Source organism: Phaseolus vulgaris, chromosome 3 (genome assembly GCF_000499845.2).
Source record: "Phaseolus vulgaris cultivar G19833 chromosome 3, P. vulgaris v2.0, whole genome shotgun sequence".
Lineage (NCBI taxonomy): Eukaryota > Viridiplantae > Streptophyta > Magnoliopsida > Fabales > Fabaceae > Phaseolus > Phaseolus vulgaris.
In genome coordinates this window covers 51,079,139-51,099,247 of record NC_023757.2, presented here as the reverse complement: position 1 = coordinate 51,099,247, position 20,109 = coordinate 51,079,139, and the positions used below count along the sequence as shown (strand labels likewise).

Below are 20,109 nucleotides of genomic sequence, written 5' to 3'. Positions count from 1 at the left end.
CGGTTCTTGACCCAAGAACCTTAGTCTACTCTTCATGCAAATTTTCATAAATAATCTCATTTACATGTTAATTAATAATTAGTTTTGTGATTTTTTCACGTATTTACATAATTGTGTCCTAACTACTCCTAGACTATTCTTTACACATTTAAATTAATATTTTTTGTATAAATAAAATTAGTCATTTATAAACTATTTAAGGTTACATCAGATTTGTATGCCAAAGTTGATAATAATGTCTAACATCAGTTTTTTTTAAACTACTTAATTTTCCACTTAAAAGTGTAAACTATAAGCTTCAAAGAAGGTCAAATATGTCATCTTGATAATTAATACTATATTCTATACATTATACAACAAAAATAAAAGTGTCACAAGAGGGGAACAAAATTATGAGACAAATGGTTTGATCCATTTGTTTTCATTGTGTACTATTGGGTTCAAATAAGATTTTTCTAATTTCACCTCTATTAATTTCAACATCCACTAAAAAAAATATAAAAAAAAACCATTATTATATTGATTAAATTAGATATTGTTTTAGAAATTAATTAAAAAAATTATTGGTATATAAAGTAATTTTTATTATTAATAAATTTTAGAAACTATTTTCAAAAGTTAAGAAAGTTTTAGCTATTAATTAATTTATATTCTAAATTAATTTTAAATTAAAAATTAATTTAAAAATCCAAACTAACTAAAATATATAATATTACATATAAAAAAACTATTGTATAATTTTTTAAAATAATATTATTTTAAATACTAATAATTTTTTAGTTTATAAAATAATACATACTTAATGACTAATTTTTTTCTAAAATTAATTACTGTTAACTATCTCACACCTACATATATTCCTTTCAATCAACAATTAATACCCCTTTCAATCGACAATTAATTTTAGAAAAATAAATTTGTATTTAAGATTTTATAGAAACTAAAATTGTACAACCTGCAATAGAGGGACAAAAATAAATTCAAACTTAAATTTTCATAATTGAAGAAAGAATATGTAGCACTAATATTAAACATCTCATTTTAAATTATGTTCTAGATTGGTATTATGAGTTCACAATGGCTTCATCTCTAAACTTGCAAGCCAACCATGGATAGATATATGGAGGAAGATGAATTCACATTCTTGCTTTCTTCTACAACACCACTTTTGCTTCATGCACAGATTCATTATACACTATTTTCTTAGTGGAATACTTACTCTGATAAATAAAAACATATAATGTTATTGTATTAGTGTTTGAATTTTTTTTTAAAATCTTAAAATTTGTTATTGTTTCACTTAAGTCCTTACATTAAAGCATATTAATATTATTATTTTAATTCTACACAACCAAAGTTGAATTCGGTAAAAATATTATCAAATTATGATAATTCTCATCACCAAATTTTTAAAAGATAACTACTTATCGAATTATTTTGTAAATATTAAAAAGAAGACATATATGTGACATTTTTTTTTATTCTTTTTAATATCTTTGACAACAAATACACTGATGATAACAATGACAGAAAAACTGCAGTGATTTTTGTAACAAAACTTAAGACACAAAGACACAAAATGAAACATTCGTATAAAAAAATACACGCAGCAAAAAAAATATTGAAAAAAACACAAAATTATTAGGACAAAAATGTCATTTAAACCTATAAATTATTATACATAATAAAAATATTTAAAAAATAAAGTGATAAAGTAAATTGTTAACCTACAAGTTTATAGAAAGAACGCTTAATCAGGTAACCGTTTTGTGTAGTTGCTGACCCGTGAGATGCTGTTTATGCAAAGAAAAGTGTGATATTTTTTTTATTTAAACTCTGAACAAAAAACACATCAATGATCCATTAAGTCATTTTTAATGACACCATAAACCTTTAGCTTAATCATCAATGATCCATTAAGTCATTCGTTTCTTCATTTTTAATGTTCACCTCAATTTATTCATTGTGTGTACCATTCAAAGGAGAGGAAAAGTCAAGCAATTTTTCTGCATAAGATGAACTATTATAGAATCAAAGGGAGGTTGAAACTTTTATTAGGCACGTTAATCAAGTAGTTGATGGTCAAATTATCATTTAATAAGATGATACGAAAGAACCATTGTGTCCAATTGCATTTAAGCAGAAAAAGGGTAACAATGAAAGCCCCACAAATGCTCTTTCGGATCCTTCCTTTTCTCAGTACACATGATGCATCACATGAAGAAAGAAAATACAGAAAAGACAAGAATCCATGACCTACCAAAAACATAGGAAACAGCTAAGATAGTTCCCCTTGGTGTCTCACCAGAGGAAGCTAATACTAAAGACAACAACCAAATTGTTAACACTGCATAGTTTGCTATCAAGAAGACTACCTATCTTTGTTAATACAATGCATTTCCCTACTATGTCAGAAATCAGATTCTTAATCACTGATTAGTGACAGAGGTTTTTTTTAGGATGAGGAACATAGCTGGATGATGTCAGAATATTGGCAGGAATAAACAAGTCTGATTGAACACCCTCTTCCACATCCATAGCAGGAATCTCATTAAGATCAAAACTAAAAACCTTGGAACAATTCTGACCAGTTTCCACGTTTGAAGAGGTTGCCTGAGCTGCTGACTCAGCTTCTGCCATGCTGGTCCAATCAGATCTCTTGTGCTCCCCAATGGCTTCAACAGTTGAGAAAGTCTTGTTCAAAACTTCACACTTCGTGGCTTCCAAACCACTACCCTCAAGAACAGTTTCTGTTCCTGTTTTTCTGTTTGTTTTGGCATGATGCTCCTCTTTTCCATCTGACTGAGGCTGAATGTTCTTGGAATTTTGAAGGCTGCATAGATGATCCTTCCAAGATTGGTGACTTTGGAAAGTTGTATTGCATTTTCTGCAGCTGGAGAACCTGTTCCCCTCCTCGGTTGATGCTAATTCTGTTAATTTCACTTTCTTTCTGTTTCTCTTCTTGTTCTTCACGTCATCAGAATTCCCAAAAACTGGTTGCAGCAACTCCTCTTCATTCCCCCTCTTTCTGCACGGATGTTCTTGAATCGGATCGGCACCAACCTCTTGCTCCCATCTGGGACTCCCTCTGGCCAGCATCATGAGCTCATACGCAGCCTCTTGCATCCGTGGCTCAATCTCATCGCCATCTTCCAAACCAGAATTCGATTTGCTGCAAGAAGGGCTTCTGCGGCCCCTCTTGGCAGTCACAGACCAACCCCTGAGAACTCCACAGAGATCAACAGCAAAATCATCAGAAAGGGTAGAGGAAGAAGTGGAATTGGAGGAAGCGCCAACGATCGGAGTGACGCTTTGAATTCCCCTCTTGGCCTTCTCAGTGTGAGACCTCATGTGCCCGAACAAGGACTTCAACGAAGAAAAACTCTTTCCACAAACAGAACAAACAGGGTTGCCATCCACCAACACCCATTTCGCCGCCTTGGATTTCACATCACCACCACCTTGTTTCTCCTTCTGAACCTGCTTTCTAGAAAGGTTGTGGATTCTCATGTGCCCACCAAGAGCTTTACCTGAACTGAAACCTTTCTCGCAGATATGACACGTGAAAGAACGAATCCCATTGTCGTGAACACCTCCTCCATTACCCCCTAACCCTTCTCCTTCCCCAGGAACCGACCCTCGATTTTCCCTTCGATGCTGAGCCTCTTGGTTTTCTTCCATGTAGCCAAAAACGGTTTTTTCTTCGTTTGATTAACGGAGAGAAACAGAGTGGTATAACTTGCACCAGACAGAGATCAATGAAAATGACACCAAAGGGTACAAATCACAACCCAATAGCATACACACCTGATGAAGCCAAAATCGAGATAACGACCAAGTCAGATTAAAGATTGGGTAGCTTAGCAACCAAGAAAATAATCTCTCAATCTCTTAGAAACACACACACTATATATATATGAGTCTCTTTCATGATTGTAGTAAAACGCAAAGAAAAAGAGTATGAATATATATATATATATAGATTGCAGGGAGAAAGAGAAGAAAAGAAAAAGTAAGAGAAGAAGAAGGTACCTGAGAAAGTGAGAAGAAAACAACGTAGTACGTAGGTGGAAGTTTTTGACGAGTGTTGCATAGCATAGCATAGAGAAAGAAGACTCTGTTTTTTAACCTGTTTTTGCTTTTTGAAGAATTGGAGTGACACAAATGCATTAAAACCCAATATAACATCACCCCTTAAACTCCCCAATACACGCCTAATTTCTATCTTTTCTTTTCCAAAAACAACAATATCTTTTTAATACTGTTATCCCATTTCAAAAACTAAATCTTTCAAAATAAAATAATATATATCAGAATTTTTTTTTACACTGTGAACAGTAAAACACACATTTTGATGCTGTTTATAATAATATAATAATATTTTTAAATTAAAAAAAAATATTAATTTATTAAGATGTGAAGTGAAAAGTATTAATATATCAGCACCTTTTATATATGCAAATGCATTGAAGCCAATTTTCTTCTTTTAATTTCCTTAACCATTGCTCTTTAAACACCCTTTAGCATTTCCACATGTTTTTATTTTTTATTAATTACTCTTTGATCCCAATAAAAAAAAATATGCATTTATTTAGCGAATGGAGTAATAATTTTAGTAAAATTGTTTAAATAATTAGTCGCATATTTATAGTTTGAAAAAAAAATCATTTTTGTGTGTGTGGAGGCTTTTTAAATTCAAGAAAACTATATAATTAATTTAAGACAACCAATAGCTCCACTATTAGACTGTTTCATTCTTCAACTATTAAATATTTTTTGTTTTTACTATTAAGTTTGTTAAAATAAATTTAAATATTGTATTTACTTATATTTTAAAGTGCTGAGCATTTTGAGCTACACTGAAAGAATAACGCTTACATGTTATTGAAAGATAATTTTATGTCGTGTTTAAAAGCTTCAATATATATGAAATGTGTTTTTAAATATAATTTATTTTAAATTTCTGGTAAATAATAAGTTATCTTTAATTATTCATATCTTTTAACATATGTATAATTTTCAGACTATTCCACAATGTGATAAACTTATTATACAGAGTTGGTGGTACATAACTAAGTGGTTGTTTTTATTATATGAGTAGTTAATATCTTTTTCTAATTTAAAAATATAATTAAAGATAAGATCAAGATATGAAATGTATTTATTGGATAATCTCATTATATATTACTAACGATAACGATACATAACTAAGTGGTTATTTTAAATATATGAGTAGTTTATATTTTGTTATAATTTAAAATATAATTAAAGAAAAGATAAAGATATGAAATGTATTTATTTTATCATATATTATTAACGGAAACGTATACGCTTTTGCGTGTATCCGTAATTTTAAAAGTTTAATATGTTCTCTTTATTATAAATATTACATTATAAATTTATAATAATTATAATTTTATTTAAAGTTTAAGTGATTCTCTAGCAATTTTTTTTTCTTTTTATACTAATAATTAGATGTTTCTTTTTCATATTATTCAAATTTAAAAGATAGAATAAAATATATTAATAGATAAAATTGGAAAAACTAAATATAAAAAAAGCAGTAAGAGTTACTTAGGATGATTTTATTTATTCATAAACAATCTTTTTATTGGTGCAATAGGCTACAATCTAGTCTATTCTTAGAATTCTTTATGAATAGATATACTCTACCTATGTATCGTTGTTGTTAACATATGAGTTTTGGTCTAGTTTTTCTATATTTTTGTATTTTTTTTCAATAATATTTTTTTTCATGTGATAACAAATGATGTTGTTACAGAGATGTCAGCATAACTGAGATGTCAAGTTGCATGTCAACATGAAAACTTTTATTTAAAAAAAATTATATATTGTTAAACTAAATTACATTTTTATTTATATATTATTTTTAACACAATTTTAATTTTGATTTTGAATTAAATTTGTCTTTGCCATTCAATTTTAAAATTAATTTTAACACCGCATATATTATTACATATTTTTAAAAAATTAATATGTTCTCTTTGTTATAAATAAATATTGCATTATAAATTTATAATAATTATAATTTTATTTGAATTATAATAATTTATAATATGTCACTCGAGTAATCTATGATTGTAAAATCTTAAAAAAATAAATACAAGAGATTCAAAAAAAAAAAATCATGTCTTTATCACTTTAGCGAGAAACTTCCATAGTAGAAAGAAGAGTCACTATCTCACTCTCTTAGTCTTTTACTACTAAGTTAATGAAGATAATTATCACTCAACTAATAGTCCTTTACATTAAATGATGAAAGTCGTGTTTGAGCATTATTCAAACGACAACTCAATGTTAAGCAAGATATATAGAAAACAACAATTTATGTATAGAATTTAAAACTCCTATGATAGTTGTCGTTTTGCTGTCAAAATAATATGATTAACTTGTTCAACACTAGAGAGATGATAGTATAATTGTGGTCAGATAACCCCAAGTCGTCTCCCAACGAATCCAATAGTGATTCAGTTAACCGAATTCAAAATCTATCTACAAGTAATGAAAAGTTAGTAATAACAATAATAATAAAAGAGATTAAGATAATTATGCATAAAATATAAAAGAATTTGAAATAGAAAATAAAAGAAGTTGATCCCTAAGTTCTTCCACCATTGAATTCTTCATAGGTTCTCTAAAGATTAATTTTTTCTCAATCCTCCAACAGAGATTGAACATGCGTCTACTGGTTTAATCAATACCCACTTTGTTCCATGCGTATACTCCATGGGAATGCTTACCTCCTCTCTCTTAAATCATGCGCCCAAGAAATTAATTAGAACGATGTGAACTAACTAAGAAACCAAAGTTTAAGACAAGGAAGACTCTCAATCATGCGTTCAAGTACAACCTCTCACAAAAACTAGTTTTCCAGAAGATTAGACAATAAAAACAACTGCTATAGAGACTTAAAAATCGAAACTTTTATTGAACAAAACCTCATAACTCAATGGGAAATTACAAAGGAATCAACCAAAAAGATTTAGCCTTCCATGCGGAGGCAAAACAAAAAAATTACTAATAAGAAAATAAACTATGAAAACCCTATGAAGCTCTCCCTTTTCTCGTTGATGTTTGTGTCCTTTTATAGGCTTTTCTGCTATAAGGATCTTGGGGAAAATATTACAATTTAGATTTTGTAAACTGTCTCCACTTTGTAGCTTTTATTTTCTCTTTCTTCTCCTCAAAATTTGTTTTCTGTTTTGATTCAAATAAACAACTTGGATTTTTGCATATTTGGCTCATTCACAAAGGTAGACAACTTCATATCATTTACCCAAAAACACAAAATTACCAAAAATAATAGTTAATGCCCAAATAAATCCAATTATATAAATATTAATTAAAACAACGAATTTATTTATTATTATAGTTCAATAATCTATGATTAAAACTATTAAGTGTAAATAAATATATGCTCATTTGCCAAAATGACAATTCAAACAAGTTTAAAACACAATTTTAGTCTTGTTTTAACCAAAAGACCCTCGGTATGATAATTCTTGAGGTTTCTAGCTAAAACATCCAATACCCCCATTTGTAGTGGAATATGCATTTTATAACTCATTATTCATTCCTTTATTAGTGATTTAGTTATTTAGATCTTAACTAGCATTATACATTTCTTAATTTTTATAACCTTTGCACTTAAATATTCAAAGATTTCTGTCTAAAATCCTAGCTTGTTTCTTTGAATCTCTATTAACAATTCATGTAGCTAAAAAAACAATTGGACTAGTCAGTTATATTTCCCTTAAAAAAGGGGATGGGAATATATACAAGTACACTTGCCCTCCATTGTCGAGTCTAATGGTGTAGACACTAGCTATATCATTGTGTTATCTTTGATTAGATATATGTAGGAACTATAAGGATTGATCAATCACGGTGAAATGCCCAACTCATGACTTCAACCTTTTCACCTTCTTAATAATACTTTAGAAGCTTATTCAAAGCGCTTCGTTTTACCCAACTGAAAAAACCACATGTATTAATCTCGTTTGTCAAACAGTCACCCCAGTTCTTGAATAGTCACATAAACTCATAACTCTCTATCTTTCTTAAATATTAAGATGTTGTGTTCTCCACCAAAACGTTTCCCCTTCTTTTATCACCATCATTATCATTCATCTTCTTTCAAACTTGTATCACATTCTTCGGTATGTTTTCAAAATCCATGTCCCTTACATTTTTCTCGTTCTAAATTTATATAATAAGCATTTTGAACATGCATGTGTTTGTTGTTCAAAGTTGAATGTGTTGTGATTGTTTCAGTTTCTACATATTTCACTAAGCACTTTTAGGGTTTATGGGTTTGAATATCTTGGGTTCCAGGATTTTCAGTGTGTTCTTCCCTTTACAAATTGTGATGAATGTTTTGAAAATTTTGGGTTGCTTTTTAATTAGTTTTGTATCTTTCTCTTTTTAAGCTTTCAATATAGTGACATATAGTGAGATCTATCCTTAAGGCAAAGCATAAATCCTCCATGAAACCTCTCGTTATACTTGTCTTAAATATCTTAAACAACTTAGGGGAACCCAAACATTGTCTTGGTCTGAAAATGAAAAAGATATAACATTATAATATTGTACCTTAGATGATCTAGTTTGTAAAGATATACAAGCCAATCTATGAGGTATATTTTACTTCTTTTATGATATTTTATTTTTTAAACTCGATATCCAACTTTTTATCACCGCCTTGGACAAAGTCGATTGACCATGCTAATTGTGGCCTCTACACAACTTCATCATAATAGTTGAGCCTTTATCAAAGCCTTCCAAATTCGTTGTACACATTTTAATATTCCTCCTTCCCCCAACATGTCTTTCTTCTTTTTTCAAATATAAAACTTCTAAAAGAACATTATGGGCATCCTAAAACGGTGTCAATGACATAGGGTTGCTAACCCTTTTCCTTTCCTCCTACAAACATTTTGAAGGAATATTAGTAAAACTTCTAGCTCTTTAGCATAATCCCTTAATGTTGGAAGGATTTCCTTTATATTGGATTCTCAATCCTATGATTCCCAATATCAAACACAAAGATGATATAACCCAAAAAGTTTTTATAGGTATTTACTTATATGTTTTCCTACTTACAGTTATTGATTCATGGTAAATTTATTTCTAAAAAAAAGACAAATGGATTTATCAAAAAAAAGAAATGGTTTGATGGCTGAAAGAGTTCAAAGCAAAAGAGACCACTCAAACAAGTGGTGTTAAAAGTAGTAGTACTTGCCAACTACCAAAGGAAGATATTGAAGGATATAATCAAACTTATCCCGAGGCCAATCTAAAATGAACACGGGAATAAGTTGTTGAATAATGTTGCTTTGATGATTTCCGAATCCAACTTGAATACTTAAAGAATATGTTGTTGTGTGTGTAGTTAGGTAGATTTTGAGTTGTTAATTTGCACATAGTTATGGTCAAAGTTCATATGATTTGAAACCTCTTTTGAAAGTTTTGTTTTTCAAATCTTAGTTAATTTTAGTTAGTTGTTTCGTGTTTTAAATCAGCTGAAAAAGTTTCAGCTCAAAGTCTGATGACTACAACAAGTTTTTCAACAGGTTAATTTATTGCGACAACCAACTGAATTACACTTAGAGTTCTTAAAATATTTTAAAATTTATTTGTTTTCTTATGTCTTTTTTGTAAAACAAAAATAGTCAATTATTTTGATAAATGAATTGACTTTTCATGTTCAGTTTTATAACAGAAAAATAATCAATAAGTTTGTTTGAAAAATCAATAAAGTGTTTTAACAAAATTCTCTTATGATTTCCAAACTGTTTTTAAATGCTTTTAACAGATTTCAATTAATGATCAAGCTATTTTAACCTCTTTTTAAAGTCTATATAAAGACTATTTTATGATCATTTCAAAAGAAGAAGAGAGTTTTGATAAAATCGTTTTCAATTGAAGGTCAAAAAGCTTTTTTAATCATTCTTGGAGTCTTGAATCATTGCTTGTGTGTAAAGTAGGAATCTAGGTTTTTTGTTCTATAGTTTTATAGCTTTGTAAAGCCAATATGTATTCTATTTCTTTCTTTCAATTATGTATTGTGGTGTAAAATAGTTTCAACTGGAGTTTCTGAAAATTATGGTGTTGTTCAATAGTGTTGTGTGTTCTTAAAGGGTTCAAGATCAACATTTTTTGTATGGTGTAATCTGGAGAACTGAGTGTAACTCTTGGTTAAACTCTATATGTGAATCTCTCTTCCCTTATTCTGATAAATTGCTATGTAAACTGTTTTGTGTATTTTATTAGTATTTACGTGAATCCAAAACCAACATGAACAACCCATTATATTTCCTTAAAAAAAATGGGTGATAATACATATTCGGTACAAACTTAAAAAATTATAGATTATTCAAATTGATTAAAGACACTCATTTTGAACCCTTTCAAAAGATTTTAAGTTCAAAATTAAAGACATATTAATATCCATAATTTCCATTTTAAACAAAATTTGAGATAACTTTTCTTATCAATGACTACATAAAATTAGAAAATATTCAAAATATCATATATTTAATCAATAATGACTACTTAGAATTAGAAAATATTAAAAATATCACACATTATTAATCAAGCATATTAAAAATAGCAAAATTTAATTAATAATCAAATTAATTGAGATAATTATTTTTCTTAACTAATCTATCAAATATTTAACTCAATTATTGATAGAAATACTTTTTAGAGATTTTTAGTAAAAAAAGAAGAAATACTCAGTTTAAATTGAAATATAGTCTAATTGAAAATAATGGAATATGATTTTGAAATCGATGTGAAATTGAGTGAGAAATTTAAAGAAAGAGGAGAGTTAAGAGGAGAAACCAAATTAATTAGTGAACTAATATTAATGAAGAAGAAAGAAGAAAAAAAAAAGTTTTAGTCCTTGCGGGATATTAAAAGATTAATTTAAAATTTAAAAGATAAAAAAAAAACTGATGGTGTACATGAGAAAAATATTTAAACTAATTTTTTATCTAATAATAATTGAATTCCTTAATTAACAAAATTGGGTAACATTGTAATTAGGAAGATTCGATTTTACAATAGTGAATGCGCGAGACACGCAGTAGTGGTGATTGAGGTGAGATAAACACGTGGTTTAAGAATATCCCATCCATGGTTTTACAATATTCAGAAATGTAAAATAAATAAATAAATAATATTTAAGAATTAATTATTAATTATTAATTATAAATTATAAATTGGTCGTGGTGGATTTTGAGATGAAACCTTGGTTCATTCATTCATCGATGTAACTCACAGAAAGAGTCTCGCTCTGCCACTATTCTTACTTCCTCATTCTTCTTCCACCCATAATCCAATTCAAGTGCTCACATTTTTCGTATTTTCCTTCTGCAATCTGCGCGCCGCCAAAACCCCAGATCCGCCATAATCATCGGTAAAAACCCTAACCGTCGCGTTATTTGTTTTTTCGACGATGATCGATAGGAATTTTTTTATGATTGTGGATTCATGAATTTTTGATTATTTATAAATGTTGGAATGTTTGATTAATTGCGAAAATAGTCATAGAGGTGATGGGTTTCATGATGTGTCGATAAAGCGAGGACTTGGAAGACGGTAATTGTTGGATTGGAGGAGAGGGCCCAGGAGGTGGTAAAGGTTGTTGGTTCATGGTGGATAACTGAATCTGTTTGTGCATATATTACAGGGAGAGAGAAAGGTATTGACTTTGAGACAATATTGCTTGAGAGAGGAACGGTGGGCTTGGCAAGAAATGGATCCTGGTCGCTATGCTCTGCATCAAGGCTGGGATAATAACAGCGTAATTGTGGTTTCCTCCTTAAATAATTCACCTATATGGAATATGGGGATCATTATTCAAAGAAACTACTATTAGGGTTTCAATCTGATTTTTTATCGGAGAAATTGTGAAAGAAAGCTAGCTGTGGGGGCAGTCAGATATGGACTCCATTTGCCTAACCCTCGTCCCACCATTGATTATTTGTTCCTGACATAGCTTATTCTCTTGAATCCACAGGCTCTTGAGGGATACGGCGCCGTCCACGAGCCCAACTTCCGGTGAGTGCAACTGCTTCATGCTTATCATCATCACCACTACGGTAATATGAAACCTGTGGGTAAAAAATTGTGTCTTTGAGGATTTGTTTTCCAATTTGTTGGTGGTGTGGTATGTATATCATGATTGTATAATTGAGATATGCTTTTGTGTTTTGTTATGCAAAATGTTAATCTAGTTATATTGTCGTGCAATGTCGAATTTTAGCTTTTCTTTCCTCCCATTTTACCCTATATTTTTGGCAGGGTTGGTGGTTCCTATGATGAGAGAAGGTTTCTAGATGAAAGGTATCCAAGGGATCCAGTTTATCAGAGAAATAATTTCCACCCTGACATTTTGGACAGGGATGCCTACCTCCCGCCAGGACCACCTCCTGTTGGCCACTGGAGTCAATCCAAACGAAGAGGTTATGATGAAGATTACCCACTTGACAGAGAATCTAGACGTTTTCAGAGGCCCTATCATGAATCATATAATCAGATAGATGGTTTCAGGGATCGTGAGATTGACACCTACCCAGAATTTGAAAGGTTTCGGGATGGCTATACCGGCATTGAAAACTATGGTGACCGAGGATATGATAAGCCTGCCAGATTTGTAGGACATGAACGTGATGATTATGCCTATGAAGATTATGACTACAAGTCCAGGGCTTCCTCTCATCATCGTAGGGAGGATAGCCATGACAGGGATTATGATCATGGTCGGCATAGTTATGATTCTGATTATGAAAGAGGTAGTAGAAGAGACAGTAATTGGAGGCGACGTGAATCACGTGATCGGGAACGTGATAAGAGAGGTCATAGTCGGGAAGGAGATCTGAGTCCTCGTAGTAGTAGGAGGCACGAGCGCTCACGCTCACGATCACATTCTCGTGGTTCGCGTTCACGTTCTCGATCCCGTTCCCATTCTCACTCGCATTCTCATTCCCGATCTCAGTCTCGTGGATATGATGACCATCCAAGATCGAGGTCCCCTCGAGGTCGAAGCCATGGTAGAAGTTATAGGGAAGGTAGCTATACTGAGAGTCGATATGATAAGAGTGAAAGACGTAGGGATCGTGATGATAAACGACAGCGGGAACATTATTCTGTGGTGCGTGCTAAATAGTGTTTTCCTTTTATATTTTCAGTGATCATCTTATTACTGTTGGAAAATTTGAAGTAAAAGCTGTTTTTATAGGCCCCATCTGCAACCGTTGTTGTGAAAGGTCTTTCGCAGAAGACAACCGATGAAGATCTATACCAAATCCTTGTATGTCATACTTAATTTATTTTGTTGAGCTTCATCAGTTACTATGGTAGATTTTGATTTTTTTTTACCTTTTGGTATCATTGTTTATATGATTTTTAGGCGGAATGGGGGCCCCTTCGTCACGTTCGTGTTATAAAGGAGAGAAATTCTGGCGTCTCTCGTGGATTTGCATTTATAGATTTTCCTTCTGTGGTATTTATCATCTTTATTTTCTAATTTATATATCATGATTTCATGAATGTTATATTGAGTAAAATTATTATGGATTAGGGAGCTGCACAAGCAATGATGGACAAACTAGGAGACGATGGTCTTGTTGTCGATGGCAGAAAGCTTTTCTTTGAATATAGGTATTTTTCTTTTTTAGGGCTTTGCCAATTGTTTGTACTTTTAAGTTATATCTGGATGCTGTTAATTACAATAATCTGATCTATGTTAACATTTTGAGCTATATTTTATTGCAGTAGTAAGCCAACAGGAGGTCCTGGTCCAGATGGAGCTATGAAATCAGGTCATAATTATAAGAGCATTACGGTTCCATCTGATTGGATGTGCACTGTATGTGGCTACATAAATTTTGCACGCCGGACATCCTGCTATCAGGTTCATAATCTTTTCTGCATAATTTTTGTATCTTGTTACTATTTTTGAATTGTAGATTTTCTGCATGTTTAATGCTTTTTGGATAATTAATTTAGAGTAGCCACCCATTTTCAATCGTGGTATGAGTATGGGTACATATGTGCAGACATTAAATTGGTTCAGTGCTATTTTCTTACTGCAGTGTAATGAGCCCCGAACTGACGATGCTCCTGCAGCAGATATTTCATTATCAAATTCAGCAGCTTCTGGAAAAAAAGGTTTGGAAGCTGGTAAGTATTTGTATAATTCCTGTTCCGGAGATTGTTGTTTTATTGATGCTCTGTAATTAGTAAGTATATCTGCAATCAGGTCCAACTCATGTTTTGGTTGTCCGAGGATTGGATGAAAATGCTGATGAGGAAATGCTCCGCTATGAGTTTTCCAAACATGCTCCAATTAAGGTTTGATTACTAAATCCTTGTGCTAGTTAATCAATCCTGTGACTATTTTTATTCGTTGGAGGGGCAGGTTCGCTGTTGTTTATTTTGCCATTTATATGCTAAGGAGAGTTATTGTCTGTTACAGGATCTGCGTCTAGTGAGAGATAAGTTCACTCATGTCTCAAGGGGATTTGCATTTGTGCACTTTTATTCGGTAGGTACCACTCATTTAATAATTGAGCAATTATTGTTGCATACTTTTGTATTGGTCTCTCTTTCGCTGTCTTCCTGGTGTTTAAAGATTAATACTGTCACACAACGCAATGATTAATAAGAACTTACTGTGTGCATTCAGAATGTCATTACACAGTTACATGGCCATTAGTTTACATCATTTAATGATATCTTCTTCTTAAATATCATCTAGTGTATCTGTAAAATGGTCTGGAGTGAGTGCATGTATACCTTGTTTTGCGGGACTTTGTTGGTTTCGTTGATTGAAATGAATTATTTGTTTGAAGTGTTCATTGGATTTTGTTGTCTAATAAATTCTTTGAGTGTTATAGATAAAGGTTTCACTGGACTTATCCTCCGAAAGGCTTATCAGAACAAGTTCTGTTTATCTTGTTTTTAGAAACTTTTTCAAAGTTTATCAATAAGTGCTTATGAATAAGTTTGTGAATAAGCTTATAGGGTTTAGGGTTTATTGGATTTTGTTGTCTAATAAATTCTTTGAGTGTTATAGATAAAGGTTTCATTGGACTTATCCTCCAAAAGGCTTATCAGAACAAGTTCTGTTTATCTTGTTTTTAGAAACTTTTTCAAAGTTTATCAATAAGTGCTTATTGAATAAGTTTGTGAATAAGCTTCTAGCTCAAAGTTTATCAAAATAAGCTCCGATGTAACAATATCTTGTTGAATAAGTGGTTAAGTAGTAGTTCAACCAAGTTTGTACAATTATATTTGTTTATATTTAGTAATAGCTAACCTGTCTGTGTTTCATCTTGGAGTCCTTTGCGAATGATACCATTCATTTTTACATTTTAGGCATTTGTTGTTTTCTAGATGAAAAGGAGAGGGAGGAAGACTGACAAAGAGAAGATAATTGTTAATAGGTGTTTTGGTAGATATTAATGTGACATAATACTTTTGTTTAGGTGGAAGACGCTACCAAAGCTCTTGAGGCAACAAATGGAACTATGCTTGAAAAGAATGGGCAGATTCTAAGAGTGGCATATGCAAAAAGTATCCTGGGCCCTGGGTCAGGAACATCAGGAACGTCCCAATCAAGCAGTCTTGCGGCTGCTGCTATTGAAGCTGCAACATTTGCCCAACAGGTGTTTTATTCTTCTATATCATGAATTTTGTATAGTTATTTATACATGGTTGAAGACACTCTGTATTGTTGAAGGTGAATAATAGTGATTCTGCCTTAACAGAGAAAGGTATCGCATAGGTTGTGAAAAATCTTTGGTTCCTAAATAATGTTAGACCAGACTAAAAATTGGTTTTGTATAATGTCTGAAGGGTTTGCAACACTAATTGGGAAACATGAACAGTAAGTTCTAATTTCGTTATGTTAGGCCAGACTAAAAATTGGTTTTGTAAAATGTCTGAAGGGTTTGCATCACTAAATGGGAAAAATAAATAGTGAGTTTTAATTTTATTAAGCTTTAATATTTTTTTTTCTTTTCTAAGTTGGTTCCTAATTTTGGTGTACAGTACAGCTCCTAGGTAATTAAATTTTCCCATGTGTTTTGCTGTATGTCTATTGTGACTTGCTTGTGGAGGGGAATCCTGCAAGACATGCTTTTGATCTCCTTGAATATTCCACATTAATATTTTGTATTTCTTACTACAGTATTTCATTATTATAGTTCTGATATGCTGTCAAGTTATCATAAATTTGATTTATTTATTTTTGCTTTTCGACAATCTTCAGTATGATTCAGTAGGATGGGCTCCGAAAGAATATAATCCAGATGACAAACTATCTACTGGTCCAGAGCAACCTGGCACTGGAGTTGGTGCTCCACAATCGGGCTTTGTTTGGGATGAAGCATCGGGTTATTACTATGATGCTGCTTCTGGTTTTTACTATGATGGAAATACTGGTATGAATCTTGGTTAAGTTAGTCAGAAAAGCCTATGATTATCTTAAAGTTTCTCAAAAGCATCTTTGTTTGCTTCGGAAGTAATTCTCAAGCGTTTTTCCATCATGGGCCCCCTTTTCCTAATTAGCCAAAAGTAGGTTTGGAGATTATTTAAAACGTGGATGTTGAAGTGAAAACAACTACATTTTATTGGTGCTGTGTGCTAGTCAATTTTTGGGCTGTTTCTTTTCCTGTATTTACCTTTTCTCCTTTTCTTGTATAATTGAGTTCTGTTGGACGGGATTAGGCTGCAAAATTTTGTTATCTCCCATTTACCTAGTATGTTTCCATCTGTTTCACACACACACACACACTCACTAGTATTGTGCTATGGGAAGTGTTGCTTATGGAGCTTGCAAGTGTGGCTTAGCCTTTTTTTCAGCATCAAGACTTGGAAACACTAGTAGACTCGTAAAAAATTGTTGCATTCCTTTTTTTTTTTATTTGATCTTCTATACTATTGTTATGTGTAGGTCTTTACTATGATGGTAATAATGGGATTTGGTATTCATATGACAACCAAACTCAGCAGTACATACCTTGCACTGATCAAAATCAGAATAAAGCACCTAATAATGAGTCCGAACCTCCTAAAACGTCTGATGGTACTGGAAGTAAAAAGGTCATTTCTGCTCCAGCTACTACTGTTACATCAGTTGAGAAGCCAGCTTCATTAGCAGATGCTGTCCAGGCTGCAGCTACAGCTGCTTTAGCTGCAGAGAAGAAAGAAAAAGAAAGATCAAAGGAAATAAAACTCGCATCAAAGAGCAGTATTCTGGCAAACAAGAAAAAAATGAACAATGTATTGACAATGTGGAAGCAGAGGAGCCATGAAGGACAGGCTACTAGAGTTGCTCTGGAAGACAATCAGCCTTCTGTTTCAGTCGATGATAGGTCATATTCTGCCGGGCATTCTGCTAAGAATAAGTCAAAAAATGAGACTATGGTAAGGGACTCTAATGCTTCAAATCCAGGAATCCACACAACTCTTGCCCAGGTTGCTGCTATTGATCCTCAGGCACAGCCACGGCCCGTTAGTAATAGTATTGGAGGCACTGTGATGGGGGTCATAAGGGGCTCAGGAAGAGGGGTTGCTAAATCAGATACTTATTCAGGTTCTACATCTGTTGCATCATCTATGCTTAGTTCATCTTCAGCAAATGTTGATCCACATGCAGTTGCTACTCCCTTTAGAACCGATGTATCTGCCCTGGGTTCATATACACCATCTGCCACAATTGGAAGTGGCCGAAGAAGGTTTTCGGAAATGCCTCTTCCTTCTTCAGCTCATAAGGAACAACCTCAGTCAACTTACCGGGATCGTGCTGCTGAGAGGAGGAGTTTGTATGGCTCGTCATCTTCAGTTGGAAATGATTTGGCTGACCTTGACATTGGAGATTCAAGTAAGACTACTTAATTTATAATGGGTTTCGGTTTCATTACTTTTTTGTTGATGTACTTTTGATTAAAAAAAAACTGCTGAGATGAAGAGAAAGTGTTTGCTTGCCAGTTGTTAGTTACTCATTTCAAAGCATTGCCTGGTATCTCTGGTGAAAAAGGCTCGGGGAGTAGAGGAAGCATTAGTTTTTCATTAGATGTGAAGAAAGGCATTGACGTGCTACATATATTTTGGGAATTTGTATTTACTATTTGGGGGTGATAGTAGGTGTGAGCAATAATCTTTTTTTTTATAATAGAGGAAATTGAAGAAACTTTCCTGGTTAGGAAATTAAAATTGTGTGCATGTAAATTCTCTTATTTTTAAAATATAGTAGAATTATGTATTGTATTTTAATACTCCATTGGCCAAAACGTACTTCTAAAGTTTTGTTGTAGCAAGTTGTTGATCTTTAGTACCAAATATTAGGTAATGTTTAGAAGTTTAAAATAACCAAATAGTAAGTTTGCAAGACAATAGGTAAACTGGTAGCTTACTATGTGGATTGACATTTTGAGAAAATATTTGTTTCTACCATATGTATTCTTGAAGACCGAGATTTTGCATCAAGGAAGGGTGATACAATGCCGTTCCCTCCTGGGGTTGGTGGTGGACGTGTAGTTGGAGATGTCAACATTGATACCTTCGAGGTGATTACGGCAGACAAAGCAATTGATGAAAACAATGTCGGTAATAGGATGCTTCGCAACATGGGCTGGCAGGAAGGATTGGTACCGTTTCGTTCCCTCTGCATTACATAGTTTTTTTTTTTTTTTTTTTTAATTCAGGTTGTTTGTTTATATTTTGAATAAGTTCCAGTATTCAAATTCTCTCTTTTCAGGGACATTTAATACTTAGACCTAGATAATATTTTCGTCTAGTTTAGATACCTTCTTTTCTTAGAATGTTTGGACCTCAAGAATTGGATGGGATACCCCTGGAAATTTGGTTCTCAACATATCTGGTGAAGGATTCTAACATTTCTATATTATGGGTGTTCCCTGTATTATGGATTATTTGATGCACAGGGACTAGGAAAAGATGGAAGTGGAATGATAGAGCCTGTCCTGGCACAAGCCACAGAACATAGGGCAGGACTTGGGAGTCAACAGAAGAAGTTGGATCCTAGCCTTGAGGTGCAGGCAGGTGACAGTTACAAGATGCTTATTCATAAAAAAGCACTTGCCAGGTTTCGGGAGATGTCAGACAGTTAAGGTTTGAGCACATAAAGTAGGTTTTAGCTTCGATAATATATTGTTACTTTGCTGTTTTTTAAATATTCTTATTGTAAACACTAGTTTGCCAGCACAATTTCGAATTTCATTTTTGAAATTTAGCCCAAATTGTAGCATGATATTTGCTTTGGTTGATCTCTGACGAGAGTATTGCAATGCCAGTCCATTTTTCTTTTGCCTTTATACTTGAATACAAGTGATGCTGTCCTGTGTGTGGTTGCCACTGAATCTGTTTTTCTTACTTCTTTTTTATTATTAAGAAGCCTTTTACTTGCAGGGCTATGGAAGATTTAAAAAAATGAATGATCATTAAGGTGTTGGCTCAAAAATAAAATTCCCTTAAAATATATGTTTTATAGAAGCCAAATCCCTATGGCTTTAGCTGGTAACCATGTATTACACCAAGAAACATATTAAAATGATATTTGATGTTTGTTAATTTCGACACTCTGTGTTGGAGATTACGACGGATAGTATTTGAGTGCTTATCCAGGATTCAGAACAAGATGAAAATGATTAATTATTATCTGGATCAATATATTAAAGGCTTAGTTACATTTTTAATCCTAATATTAAAAGGTCAAAAGCCAATTCAGTAGATTTTTAAAATTTTCAATATGGTCCCAAATTTTATATTGTTTTAAAATGATTCATGTGATTTTTATTAGATTGATTTTATTAAAACAGATTTATCTCAGCTTGTAGAGTATATTGAATTATGTGTTATTATATTGATTTTTTTTAAAAAGCTAGAATTATTACATTGAATTTAAAAAAAAAGATTGGGGTTAAATTAAACTTTTTAAAATCTAAGATGAACTTGATTTTTGGCCTTTAATATAGGAACTAAAAGGTTACTGAAGTCTATTCAAAGTTACAAGTCATAGTGTACAGTTAAAAAAGGACGTTTTGCGATGAAGAG

General features: G+C 32.2%; 2 protein-coding genes across 3 annotated transcripts; one reads left to right on the top strand and one right to left on the bottom strand.

Annotated features, from left to right (window-relative positions):
* Positions 1-2,069: 2,069 nt before the first annotated feature.
* LOC137808562 (zinc finger protein ZAT1-like) lies at positions 2,070-4,152 on the bottom strand. The gene is made up of 2 exons (XM_068609732.1): positions 4,033-4,152; positions 2,070-3,807 (listed from the first exon to the last, which is right to left on the bottom strand). The coding sequence occupies exon 2, from the start codon at positions 3,679-3,681 to the stop codon at positions 2,437-2,439; it is 1,245 nt and encodes a 414-aa protein (XP_068465833.1). The 5' UTR covers positions 3,682-3,807; positions 4,033-4,152; the 3' UTR covers positions 2,070-2,436.
* Positions 4,153-11,241: 7,089 nt separating this feature from the next.
* Positions 11,242-19,370, top strand: LOC137808559 (SUPPRESSOR OF ABI3-5). 2 transcript variants are annotated; one of them, XM_068609726.1, is made up of 16 exons: positions 11,242-11,443; positions 11,717-11,830; positions 12,047-12,087; positions 12,331-13,180; positions 13,268-13,339; positions 13,439-13,531; positions 13,610-13,689; positions 13,804-13,942; positions 14,124-14,211; positions 14,291-14,382; positions 14,507-14,575; positions 15,519-15,698; positions 16,304-16,475; positions 16,988-17,917; positions 18,505-18,683; positions 18,981-19,370. In XM_068609726.1, exons 2-16 carry the CDS (start codon positions 11,783-11,785, stop codon positions 19,164-19,166), a joined length of 3,219 nt encoding a protein of 1,072 aa, XP_068465827.1. In that variant the 5' UTR covers positions 11,242-11,443; positions 11,717-11,782; the 3' UTR covers positions 19,167-19,370. The 2 variants fall into 2 exon arrangements, with proteins under 2 accessions (XP_068465827.1, XP_068465828.1); XM_068609727.1 differs by having other exon boundaries at positions 11,270-11,443; positions 11,572-11,830.
* The last annotated feature ends 739 nt before the right edge of the window (positions 19,371-20,109 follow it).

Excerpts from the sequence above, each read along its gene's own strand:
- LOC137808562 (XM_068609732.1), bottom strand. The coding sequence starts at position 3,681 with ATGGAAGAAAACCAAGAGGCTCAGCATCGAAGGGAAAATCGAGGGTCG.
- LOC137808559 (XM_068609726.1), top strand. The coding sequence starts at position 11,783 with ATGGATCCTGGTCGCTATGCTCTGCATCAAGGCTGGGATAATAACAGC. Across the intron at positions 11,831-12,046 it reads AAGGCTGGGATAATAACAGC|GCTCTTGAGGGATACGGCGC; the intron begins GTAATTGTGGTT and ends TTGAATCCACAG. Across the intron at positions 13,532-13,609 it reads TTATAGATTTTCCTTCTGTG|GGAGCTGCACAAGCAATGAT; the intron begins GTATTTATCATC and ends ATTATGGATTAG.